This window comes from Amblyraja radiata, chromosome 17, assembly GCF_010909765.2.
Source record: "Amblyraja radiata isolate CabotCenter1 chromosome 17, sAmbRad1.1.pri, whole genome shotgun sequence".
Classification (NCBI taxonomy): Eukaryota; Metazoa; Chordata; class Chondrichthyes; order Rajiformes; family Rajidae; genus Amblyraja; species Amblyraja radiata.
Window position 1 is genome coordinate 33,717,641 of NC_045972.1, and position 12,888 is coordinate 33,730,528.

The 12,888-nt window shown below is 39.0% G+C and overlaps 2 protein-coding genes across 12 annotated transcripts in view; one reads left to right on the forward strand and one right to left on the reverse strand.

The window, feature by feature from the left end:
• bbs2 (Bardet-Biedl syndrome 2) overlaps nt 1-7,281 on the forward strand; it is a 48,251-nt gene extending 40,970 nt beyond the window's left edge. For all 3 annotated transcript variants that reach the window (XM_033036069.1, XM_033036070.1, XM_033036071.1), the window contains exons 16-18: nt 1,931-2,043; nt 4,101-4,249; nt 5,351-7,281. In XM_033036069.1, the coding sequence (XP_032891960.1) occupies nt 1,931-2,043; nt 4,101-4,249; nt 5,351-5,457 (369 nt within the window). In that variant the 3' untranslated portion in view covers nt 5,458-7,281. The remainder of the gene's footprint in view (nt 1-1,930; nt 2,044-4,100; nt 4,250-5,350) is intronic.
• Nucleotides 7,282-10,082: 2,801 nt separating this feature from the next.
• The window catches only part of ndrg4 (NDRG family member 4), a 111,763-nt gene continuing 108,957 nt past the window's right edge, over nt 10,083-12,888 (reverse strand). For 8 of the 9 annotated variants that reach the window (XM_033036076.1, XM_033036075.1, XM_033036074.1 and 5 more), the window contains one exon: nt 10,083-11,037. In XM_033036076.1, the coding sequence (XP_032891967.1) occupies nt 10,871-11,037 (167 nt within the window). In that variant the 3' untranslated portion in view covers nt 10,083-10,870. The remainder of the gene's footprint in view (nt 11,038-12,888) is intronic. The other variant, XM_033036080.1, reaches the window with a different exon arrangement.

The following is a 12,888-nucleotide window of genomic DNA, read 5'->3' on the forward strand; positions in this document are numbered from 1 at the left end:
ATGTAGGTACAATAGGCAGTGAAGAAAGCTAATGATGACATGTTGGCCTTCATAACCAGTGGATTGAGTTTAGGAGCAAAGAGGACCTTCTGCAGTTGTACTGGGCCTTGGTGAGACCACATCTGGAGTATTGAGTGCAGTTTTGGTCTCCTAATTTGAGGAAGGACATTCTTGAGGGAGTGCAGCGTAGGTTCACAAGTTTAATTCCCGGGATGGCGGGACTGTCATGTGATGAAAGAATGGAGCGGCTTGTATACACTGGAATTTAGAAGGATGAGTGGGGATCTTATAGAAACATAAAATTCGTAAGGGATTGGACACGCTAGATGCAGGAAACATGATCCAAATGTTGGGGGAGTCCAGAACCAGGGGCCACAGTTTAAGAATAAGGGGTGGGCCATTTAGAACGGGGGTGAGGAAAAACTTTTTCACACAGAAAGTAGTGGAATTCTCTGCCTCAGAAGGCAGTGGAGGAAGATTCACTGGATGCATTCAAAAAAGAGTTAGATAGAGCTCTTAGGGCTAGCAGAATCAAGGGGTATGGGGAAAAGGCAGGAACGGGGTACTGATTGTGGATGATCAGCCATGATCTCTTTGAATGGCGGTGCTGGCTCGACAGGCTGAATGGCCTACTGCACCTATTTAAAGTTCATTTTCTCTAATGCGTCAGCTCAGCTTCCGAGCATGTACAAAGTGCACACTGCAGCTCGACCATCAATGTTGGGTGTCCTTGGTTTTAGAGCGAGGTTGGCTTTGGAATGTAATCATCAAAGATTCGATAGATTCCCATTCATTCAGAATATTAGCTACACTCTAATGGGATGTTTGTTAGAAATAAGGTGCAGTAGTGCAGCGAGAAAGTTTGTTAAATGTTTTGGGCAATGCCATCAGTCTTCATTTAAATTGACTCATTGGTTGACATGTTAATGTGAAACACATTTCTCTGCCAGTTGAATTTCAATTAGGCATGTTATACAATTCAAAACTTAACAATTAATTCAACAATTTCAGTTATCTAGCCTTTTAGGTCTGTGCAAAAAACTGACCATTTCAGATGAAAGGTCACCAACCTCTGTCCCCACAAATGTTCTCAGGTCTCTCTATAGCCACATGGGTTTTCTCCGAGTGCTCCAGTTACATCCCACTTTCAAAAGACGTACAGGTGTGTAGGCTAATTGGCTTCTGTAAATTGACCCGAGTGTGTAGGACAGGTGATTGTTGGTTGTTGCGGACTCAGTGGGCCGAAGGGCTTGTTTCCATTCCATGTTTAGATTCTCACCCAAATCATTGATATAAACCATAAACAGCAATGGCCCAGCATCGATCCCTGAGGGATACCACTAGTCACGGGCCGAGAAACAACATTCCACCGTCACCCTCTGCTTCCTTACATGAAGCCAATTCTCTATCCCATTGCTAGTTCTCTCTACATCCCATGTGATCTAATCTCCTGGAACTGCCAACCCTGTGGTAACTTATCAAATGCCTTGTTGAAATCTAAATAGGCATTGCCCTCATCAATCTTTTTAGTTACTTCTTCAAAAGACAATCAGATTCGTAAGACACGATCTCTGATGTACAAAATCATTAATTATTCCTAATCAGCCCGTCTATGCAAATGCACATTCATTTTTTGATTGTTTTCACTTTACTCAGAAATTATATTTATTTTTATGATAGCAGATGTGAAGTCATACACAAAACCTAACATGCACGCATATAATACTGATCAACCAGGTAGACTTTATGAGCCAGTTGGGATAGAGAGACAAAACGTATGTTAGTGATTGATATTTTTTATTTAATGTAAATTGATGTATTCCTTGTACAGCCTTTTTGTTTCTGATCAAATGGTATCTCACTGCTGTAGCAAACCAATTGAGTGTTTGTTCACACAGATATGCTGATTTAAACTATTCATTCCAAACAGTTAGATGGTTATCATTCCGTGCACCAAAAGCTCACTGCAGAGATGGCCGACCATTCCAATCTGGTCCGTAGCTTACTGATTCGGGCAGAAGATTCTCGTCTAATGGGAGACGTGTGAGTAATGGATGCTGTGTTGCTACATAACAGTCTATCAGTTGAATGATCAATAACATAAAATACTAGCTGTGGTCTTTCTCCCTATAGATGCTGCGTGCCTGACCTGCTGAATATCTCCACCATTTTCCATTTTTATTTTAGATTTCCAGCATTGAATTTTTAACTATGTATTTCTAATGACATTATCAAAATTGGATTATTTTGAATAAGGAGCTAACCCGAGGCCTCAGCTGCTATTTTCCGTGTATGTTAAAGTTCCCATGCTTTAATTTGAAGAACAGGTGTATTAGTTTTTTTAATTAATTCATGAGAGGTGGGCTTTCTGGGTAATGCCAATATTTATTTCCTGTCCCCAATTGCAGAGTCCTCTTCCTATGAAGCACATTTTAGGGTCAATGATGACTTCCTTCCACGACCATTCTGTGGGGTTTCAGGTTATCAATGAACCAGTGTGGGAACCACAGTCCCATGCACACATAGGGTAGGTGGTGCGACAGATGGATGGGTAATTTGTGAAAATATGTGCAATAAAAATGGAAATGCTGGACTGGAAACATTAACTCATTCTCTTTCCACATGCTGAGTACTCCCAGTATTTTCTGGTTTTAGAGGAGATGGTTTGTGAGATGGCGTGCTCCTTCGCTGTTTACTCTGGCCCTTTGATACGTGAACTTGCTACTCTGCCATCCTTATGTTGGCCCTCCTCTTGGGCCAGAGTTTCTCAGGACTCTGGACTTTGCACATTTTCCAGGATGATCCGAATATACCTTTAAATTGTCACCTTTATCTATTTGGTAATATCTTTCAGTGACAGAATACAGAAGTGTCTGGTACTTGGAGTGCTTACACAGCAGAGTCTAGTGTTGGCATCGTTGCTTGGGAAGGGCGCTAATGTTTGTGCACTTGTCCTTCTTATGGATGTCATGGAAACTCTGTTGGTAATATCTCTGCCGAGCATTTATATGCCTGGTGCAGGTGGTCCCTCTCACTAGCATGTTGGAGGGTAGGGAGCACCTCTGTCAATTGGCCCATGGTTCTTGTGCCAGGTTGGGGATCTTGATCTTCAGGTACCCTCTCACAGTTGATCACAAGCTGTGCAATGCACTGTAGGCTATGATAAATCTTGTCATTGGTGTCTGCTTTTTAGAGTGTGAGATGTCCATCACTTATCCTCCTTCGACCTTGCCCAGCAATTGTATGGTACAAAGGTATCTTGCCACTTCTCTGCAAATGCTATCCCAATCGTGCTGCATGTAGGCACCAGCTGATTCCATTTTTGACGTGGTAAATGGAACTAAGTTCTGTGCGGTCATGAACAAACATCATCAATTCTGAACTTGAGAAGCAGCTGAGGAAAATCAAAAAACTGCAGTTGCTCATGAATCTGAAATCAAAACAGAAAATACTGGAACCACTTAACAGTTCGGACAACATGTATGGAAAGAGACACAGAGACAATCTGTCACTTCAAAGACTCTTCATCAGAACCGGGAAGGAAGAAAAGCAAAGGACACAAAGTGCTGGAGTAACTCAGCGGGTCAGGCAGCATCTTTGAAGAACATGGATAGGCGACGCTTCGGCTCAGGACCCTTCAGATTGATTGGGAGGGAGGAGAGGCAGCACAAAGCATGGCAGGTAGACAAAGGTGGGGGGTGGGGGGGTGATAGGCAGATGGTTGGAACAAAGGCCAGAGATTAATACAGGTGTGAGACAAAAGGATTGAAGAGTCAGAAATTGTGAAGCCAGATGCCACATACTCACTGGAGGAACGTCACCTCATATTCCACTTGGGTAGCGTACAACCCAACAGTTTGAACATTGAATTCTACAATTTTAGGTAATCTTTAACAACCCAACCACCCTCCTCTGTGGCCCACCTGGATTTGCACCTATTTCTCTCCTCCCTCAACTTTCCTCCCACATTCTTTCCTCTGGCTCACAATTCACGTGATGTTTTATTATAAATCAACAAAATACAAGGACAGCTTTCAAATAATGCTTATCTGTTGTCACTTTTTTTTCTTCTCTAATCTTTTTTTACTTTCTCCATTTAGGACAAATATGAAGAAGGGATATATGGAACTTTACGATTTAAATCGAGACTTGGTAAATGGTTACAAGATTCGGTGTAACAACCACACAGAGCTTCTGAGCTGTCTACGAGCAGTAAATCAGGCGATCCAGAGGGCGGGACGCCTGCGAGGTGGGTTAGAGCAGGTTACTGTGACTGAATAAAAAAGGAAATGTGATTCCATCTAGTTAGCCAATGGTGGAGAGGAATTGAAGAGTTGAGATGGGGTGAAAGTAATGGGAATGAATTGTTTATCTGTGCTGCAGTGACTGTCATTAGTGACTTTTGTCATTCTCACTTGTGACTGGTAAAAGGTAAAGAAACCAGACTGGTGTGATTCAGATTTGCAGTTGTGGGAAAGCTTGCACAGATATGATACTTGTTAGCACATTAAATAGTTTGATTAAAGGAAGTTGGAAAAGGTGCTCAAGTTTGCAAGGATGGAGGACAACCTGAGTCTGATGTTGGCAGATTGTAATAAAACATTTAATAATTTAATCACTTCATTTGCTGGCTCTGTGTTAAATAGTCAGTCATTTAGTAAGATAAGATCAAGGGAGCAGGAGTTAAATCTATACATCAGCTAAGAGAATATGAGGGAAGAAGAGAAACTATGAGAAGATTGATTTTAACGCAAGGGCAGTGGGAATTTTAGAGGGCGAGAAAAGGAGGAAACAGGTGATGCAACTGAAAAGTTGATCTTATTGTTAGTGACAGACAATTGTACTTATTGTAGAACGTGAAGATAGAGAAGATATTCATGGGGTTAGTGAAGCTGTTATTTTTGCATTTCAGATGAAAATCTTTGAAGTTACTTCAATAGCACCCCTCAAATTCATTATCTATAATTACAAAGGAAGTAGGGTTTGGAAAAAACCCTAGGGTGCTGGTTCCCCTCCACACCATCTGAACTTGGAAATATTCCTTCATTGTTGCAGGGTCTAACTCTTGGAACTCCCTGCCTAACATTATGGGAGTACCTTAACCAGAGCAGTTTAATAGTTCAAAAAGGTGGGTAACCAGCACCTCAAGGGAAATTAAGAGTAGACAATAAAAAATGGTAGCTTTAACACTGATGTCCACGTATCATTCATTAATTAAAAAATGTTTCAGACCCTATTATCTGAAAACTGTCTGACCTTGAAAACATTAAACTAGTTATGGTTGAATGGAAGTTGTTCTTGGTACATTGATGACATTAATTTTTTTAATTGTTTTTTTCTGCCCTTTCAGTTGGGAAACCCAAAACCCAGGTGGTGTCTGCATGCCGAGATGCCATAAAAAATAATAACATCAATGCACTTTTCAAAATCATTCGTGCTGGCAGCACCTCATCCTGAAAAGGTCAGAGGTCACAACTAAACAGACAGAAGAGCTCGAGTTTGTTCATAAAGAGCAACGACGCCGAGAGGTTACAAATGTGCTGAACTGAGCTTGTCTCATCTCCAAGCCACTGTGAACAGATCCAGTTGGATTGCCTGGGGTGCCCCAACTATAAACATCTTATTTTAGATATCATGGGATCAGGGAGTCAAGTATGCAATTCAACCGTGTCTTAAAGGAGCACTAGGATTTAAAATGTACCATTGAATGTTTATAGATTGAATTTATTGATAGAGTGATTTACTTTGTACATCTCTCCACCCAGTTGAACTCGCCCTTGTCACCACTGGGTTAACCTAATAGATTATTCAAAACGAAGAGCTTATACTATCATGTGGTCAGTGTCAGAAGACTAGCTTTGAAAGTGAAAATTCTAGCCAAATATGTTCTTTATTTCATAATGCTTCTGGAGCAGCAGATGGCAACACTGCATCATATTTAATGTTTCTGAAGATTATTTCTTATCAATACCAATTTACATTATAAGAGTTATATACTTCCAGAAAAACAACTGAAATCAACCACGTTTACAAACTCTTCAAAGCTTTATAAATTGAAGTAAACTAACATTGTCTATTTAGTATTAACTGCAGAATCTCCAGAAGCCATGTGTTAACCTCCATTATACAGAATATATTCTGATAATTCAGATCTATTCGTGTTGGCTTCAGCATGTCCAATGTTCACCATTAGTTTAAATGTTCCCTTCGGTCTGCTAAACCTCGCCTCTATGTCATAATTCCATGACACATTTTTATTTCTTCCAGGCTGTTAACCAAATATTGCAAATACTACCCCTTAACAACCCATATTTTATGAACCTTGATCACTTCCAACAAATTCCCACCAAACATTCCAAATCCGTTCTGTTCACTTCGAACTACTCTTATTCATATTCCATTTCATACTCCAACTACTATCATGCCAATTCCAGTCTGCTGTACTCCATGTCAAATTTATAGCTACTGTTACTATTTGCTACCCACTTACATATTTTCGGTATCCCATGGTCACTACATTACCTTTGTACATGTATTGATTCCTAGATGCTGCAAATACCTCCGTAGTCCATGTAGACAAATGCCCCCCAGCACCCACCATTCATTGCTCAAAAGTTCACTACGTCCACCCACACCCACCCCGACCAATAGCCTTAAAGAGTTCAACCTCCAACATCTTTTTAGATGTTGCTTTTCCTTCATTATTTATTAATAAGCTACAACAGGTTTCAAACATCCTAAAATCATGGGAAGCACTATATAAATGCTTTTTGTCCTTTTGTTTTACTTCCAAAGAACAATAACTCCATTTTTGATCCCTACCAAAGGAAGAATTTACTTGCCTTGCAGATGATTAATCAGAATAATTCCCAGGATGAAAGACTCCTCTGAAGTGAAACCATTAGGATGGGCATTTTTTCTAACCTCGTCATAACCCCTAATAGGGCTGGACTATGGATACTGACAAATTGAATGTCTTGAGAATCTACTTTCCAGAATTTTCAATCACATGATTTTAGATTGGTTACTTGAGGACAAATGTTGTTATGTGGAAGATTCTGGAACTCTGGACACCTAAAGGATATTGACAACACTGGGGAGTGGGCTGGAAAGGGATGTTGATGTTAATGATCAGCCATGATTTTGTTGGTATGTAGGCTAGTGGGTCAAATGGCCAAAAGGCATTTCATGATCTTAAATTGACATGTTTCTAATTTTATTGCTGTTTTTCAGGTTGTAGATATTATTTTCATTAAATTATAATAAAAGTCTTTGATGGAATGAGTTGTAAATCTGTGTAGGTGGACTTAAAATTAATGTGACTTCATTTTCTTTTTCTTATTGGTTTATTTACTGCCAGTCAGTAACCTATTTAGCACTTAGATTGCTAAAGCTGTTTCTAATTACAAACAAGACAACGCTTCATATTTCAAGGAACCTGTAGCTTGGGAACATTACAAGAGGGACACGGAAGACATTTGAATCTAGGCAAAGATATTATGGTCAGTCATACAGCACTATACTGGACCATCTGGCATCCATTTACAGTAATCCCATTGTATTCAACCCACATTCTCATCAACTTCCTCCATGTTCTACCACTTACCAACACACATGGGGTAACATACAATGGGCAATTAACCTACTCATCCCTATCATTTTTGGGATGCGGGGTCAACCAAAGCAACCGAAGGATATCCACATGGTCACAAGAAGAATATGCAAATTCCACACCGACAGCACTGGAGGTCAAATTTGAACTTGAATGACTATCAAGCATCATACATGGCAGAAGACATTGTACAGAAGTATCAGTGGAATAATTAGAATTGGAAATAAACATGCAAACCTTCAGCAGCGGACAATGGTGGAGGACAATGTGACTGTCCATGCTAGATAAATAATATAAATGCCAAGAAAGCCTGCTTTTACAGTAAACCCTCGTTTTAACAGACCTCTTTATAACTGATTTTGGTTATAGCGGACTGACCTACTGATCTTCACCGCCAGCTCCAGTTGCCGACTACCACCACCGTTGACCATTACCTGCACTCAGGCCACGACCATTGACTCCACCTGGTCCTCGCCTCTTCGCTGGCCGCAGCAGGCCGCGTCTGTCAACTGACCTGGATTCCAGGTCCCGTTCCAGATCAAGCATATGAAGAAGGGTCTCAACGTGAAACATCATCTATCCATGTTCTCCAGATATGCTGCTAGACCTACTGAGTGACTCCAGTTCTTTTGGGTCCTGTTGTGTATTAACCAGCAACTGTAATTGTTTGTTCCCACTACTTATTTTTTTATTTATTTTTTTAAAAATTATTTTTATTAGAAGTACGGTAAATTACAATAACACACAACACATATCTTAATACATTTTTTGTACCGCTTCATTTTTTTTTTTTTAAAGCTTTAAGAAAAAGATAGAAGTAAGGAAAGTAAAGAAGGTGCGCAAGAGTTGTGAAGTGCAAGAGAGTGTTGGGAAAAGAAAGCCCCTTAGAAAAGAAGTTAGAGAAGGAAGTAAAGTAAGAAAGTAGACCCTAGAAAAGAAAGAAAAAGAAAGTAAGGACAATCGCTCTATTATAACATTAAACTCCGCAGAAAGACTACCAACCAAGACTGTTTTTGTTGTTTTATCTCCCAATGCCAGGTCCTGATACCATTTATTTATTTATTTATTTTTAAAATTACTATTGCACCTCATGCTTGTAATAGGTCCATAAACGTAGACCACGTCTTTTGGAATTGGTTTGCTTTACCTGCTAAGAGGAATCTCATCTCTTCCAGATGTAATGTTTCAAACATATTTGATGTCCACATTTTTATTGTTGGTGTGGGCGCATTTTTCCAGAATTTAAGTATGAGCTTTTTTCCCATTATTAGCCCGTAATTGAGTAAATTCTTCTGATACTCGTTTAATTCAGGGATACCTTCCGATATCCCAAAAATGATCCATTCTGGTTTTGGTACCAGTTTTATTTTAATTAATTTTGAAAAAATATCAAATATTCCATGCCAGAATTTTTGGATTTTTGTACAAAAAACAAAAGAGTGCGCTATGGTAGTTCTTGACACAGACATTTATCACAGATTGGTGAAACATTAGGAAAGATTTTATTTAATTTAGTTTTTGAATAATATAGTCTATGTAATGTTTTGAATTGGATAAGCGTATGTCGTACATTGATCGAGCATTTATGCACCTGTAGTAAATGATTATCCCAGCTCTCTTTTGAAATTTTTATAGCTAATTCTTGTTCCCAGTCTCTTCTAATTCCATCTGTTGTGGGTATTTCTATGTTTAAAATGATATTATATAAGTACGATATTAAGTTAGCTGATTCCGCCTTTGTCTTCATTGCTTCATCCAGTAAGTCGGAAGGCATATTATGATAGTCTTTTGTGTATTTTTTCAAATAATCACAAATTTGAAGATATTTAAAATATTGGTTATTTTTCAAATTATATTTCAGTTGTAGTTGTTGAAATGATAGTAATTTTCCCACTTCATACAGATCTTCGAGCGTTTTGATTCCCATTCTTTCCCATTGTATAAATGATTTGTCTATGATTGATGGTTTAAACGATGAGTTATTGGCTATTGGTATTGAGAGAGATAGGTTTCTTAATTTTAGATTCTGTTTTATTTGTTTCCATGTTCTAATTGTGCTATGTATAATTGGGTTTTTATTATAATTTTTATTATTCAGATTTATTGGTGAGAGGATAATCGCTCCTATATTACTCGGGGAGCAGTCCCCTTTTTCCATTACAATCCAGTCCGCCTGCTGGGCTGAATTGTCCAGCAGGTGAATCATATTTTTAATATTTACTGCCCAATTATAATACATAAAGTTAGTTGTTCCCACTACTTATACAACGGTAATTTCTTAGTCGATTATAGCGGGCAATAGCAGACACCAATCCCTTCCTATGGTCCGTTAAAACAAGGGTTTATTGTATTAGTTCAAGAAACAATACTATATGGCAGCACTGCTAACAAGAGAAGATTAAAGAGAACAAGTGATATCATGAGGCAATAACATGTTCCCCTTGTATTAAAGCAAGGACCGAGACAAGGCTGGTTTTAATACCACACTGACTTTATTTTCATAAACGGTTATTAGTGACATTAAGTGAATTAATTATTATTGTGGTATCCACAGCTGTCAAGTATCAGAACAACAACAAAGGATCATTATACTAAAAAAAGGTTCAATAACACTACATTTATCACAAGATCTGAATGAGACTACCATAAACTTTTCACGTCTTTGTTTTACCATTGCCAAAATTCCAGTTAGGGCAGGGGAATGGGAAATAAATTATCTACAAAACATTTAGTAATGGAACCAGATTTACTATATCTACAGTAATCTGAGCAGCTCTTTTGTATCCTGTGTTACAGAAAGCTTAAAGAGCAGGCATCTAGGACAATTAGTTAACACACCAATGCTCGGAAACGCCTCTACATTTAAAACTACGTAAAATGCGATGCTTTCCCTTTGCACAAATTAAAATAATTGAATACAAGATTACTATTACATTGGCACAGTCTCTTAATATGTACCATGACATTGACTGACTGGCAAAAATAAAACAGGTCTTGTGAAAGCCTGCTAACATGTTGGAAAGGATCAGGTAGCTACATTTACCAAAATAAAATTCACTGACTGCAACTCATGCAAGAAAGAAAAGCAGTAGGCAGCCTTTATTCAAGTTAGGCTAGAAAACTGCAGACTGCTACAGTGAAGGAAGGGAACAATCTCTACACTTTTTAATTGCCCTATACCCAAACTAGTAAGGAACAAACATCCTCCAAAGTGGCTAGGGTTAAGCCATGCTTCTTTCTCTACCTTCGATCAACCTTTTAACATGACACCTCCATGGTGTGTGACATATTCTGAGTAACCTTGTCAACATTGTCACTGCTGTTGGTTTGGGTGCAAATACGTGGACGTTGCCCGTCGACTGAGCTGGCACTGGTCAGCGAGGCTGTGCGGGAACGAGCCAGTCTTGTCATACTAGCAGATGCCACTGTGTGAGAGAAGAGAGACATCATCATTCATTATGATATTTAATAAACACACCAGTTCAACCAAAATCAGCCAAAGCCATTTTAAATGCAAAAAAGTTACTGAAGCAGCAAAATGCGAACAGTTTTCACTGATCTCAGGTACTGAGGACAGTCACAAGAGGGTTTATTCAGTGGTTTGTAGGAAGCCAGACAATGTATCTCCTATGATCACCCATTGCAATATACATCATCTGCCTATAGGAAAGCACAATTGTGACATGCCATTTGGAATGGTATTCAGAAGTCATGCATTTAATTTCTAATGGAGCTTTACAGGTCCATCATGCGGATGATGATGCTGCTTCTCAGCTTTCACGTGCAATTTCTGGCCTAGACTCAGGTTTAGGTCCAGAGCAGCATCTACATTCCTGGGCAGAGAGCAGGGAGAGGCCAGGGTGGCAATAAGCACATATTAGCAAGCAAGCCATGAAACCTACCTTTGGACATACTATTTATGTAACAACTGGCATAGCTGCTGCAGCTCTCAAAACCTTTCCTGTTTCCCACTATACCAGATAAAGAGTTTTAGCACTAAACTGCCCCTTTCCCTATTTATCTCAAACTCTCAAGGCAGCATACCCTAGATTAGTTTGCAAGCAGGTGACGTCCAAGGATTACACCCTTCTTGTGATCAAGTGATGACCCTATATTCCAGGTGATATCTCCCACATTTCACAAAGATCTGCCTGAGGTTGGGTTTAGGATGATAGAGACTGTTCCTTGATGTATCATGCATGACTTCGGCATTGGCAGGACATTACTTCAATGCTTTGCCATCAGATTTGATGGACAGTACAATTTAATAAGAATGCCTTCTCCCAGTCATGTCAGACAAACAGAAATGGAATTAGGTTTTTTTATTCCATGGCTTTAATTTAACATATGAAAAGTTTGGAAACTAGTACTTTTTGGGGATTTTTTTCTCTAATATTTGATTTATAAAGGCAAGGGTTATATGGGCTGAACTTATTTTTGATTCCATAAACCAGTTATTATCAATGATTTGTATCTACTGGACCTAGTTACTTTAAATTGATACTTTGGCTTCATCATATACCACTTACAGTAATGAGTTTTCCCAGTTTCTTCTCATGGCTTAATCTGGTACAACTAAATTCACCAAAAAAATGATTCATGCTAAAACAAAAGCAATACTGTAAATCCAATTTCCAATAAATATTTAATTTATAAAATGCAGGTAGCTTACTGTGTGCGTTGTCTCATTCCATTCAGATTATTACACATTTTCACTAAAATGCTCACAAATCATAAAGCAGTTGAAGAGCATCAGAGCTGAATGACTGAACTATAACCACCTACAGTGAGATGCACATCTCATCTCTAAGATCACGGAGATGAATAGCTCAGATTTCATGTTGATTTCTGCTCTTAAATTTCCCACCAAGGGAACAATCCATTAAGCTTACCCTTATGCTTATTGTCAAATAACTCGTATTGAGGTTGGTTCGAATCCAAGATTCCTGAAGCAAATGACGATTGGGACAATTAAGCATTGTTTGAAAAGCTAATCAGCGTTGCTGCAACACTGACTGAAATCAAAACTGCAAATGGTGGAAAATCTGCCCTCCTCCAGCAAGTAACATTCACTAATGCATGTCAGCCTCTGAACAAGAACAATCGGTTTGGGAAAAAATGATCAGAAATGGTGCTAAACTAAATCAGCCTCGTAATTTCCACCTAAGTAATTAGCTTGAGTAACTCAGCGGGACAGGCAGCATCTCTGAAGTGAAGGAAAAGGTGACGTTTCGGGTTGAGTTCCTTCTTCAGACTAGTTGGGGAAAAGAGAATCG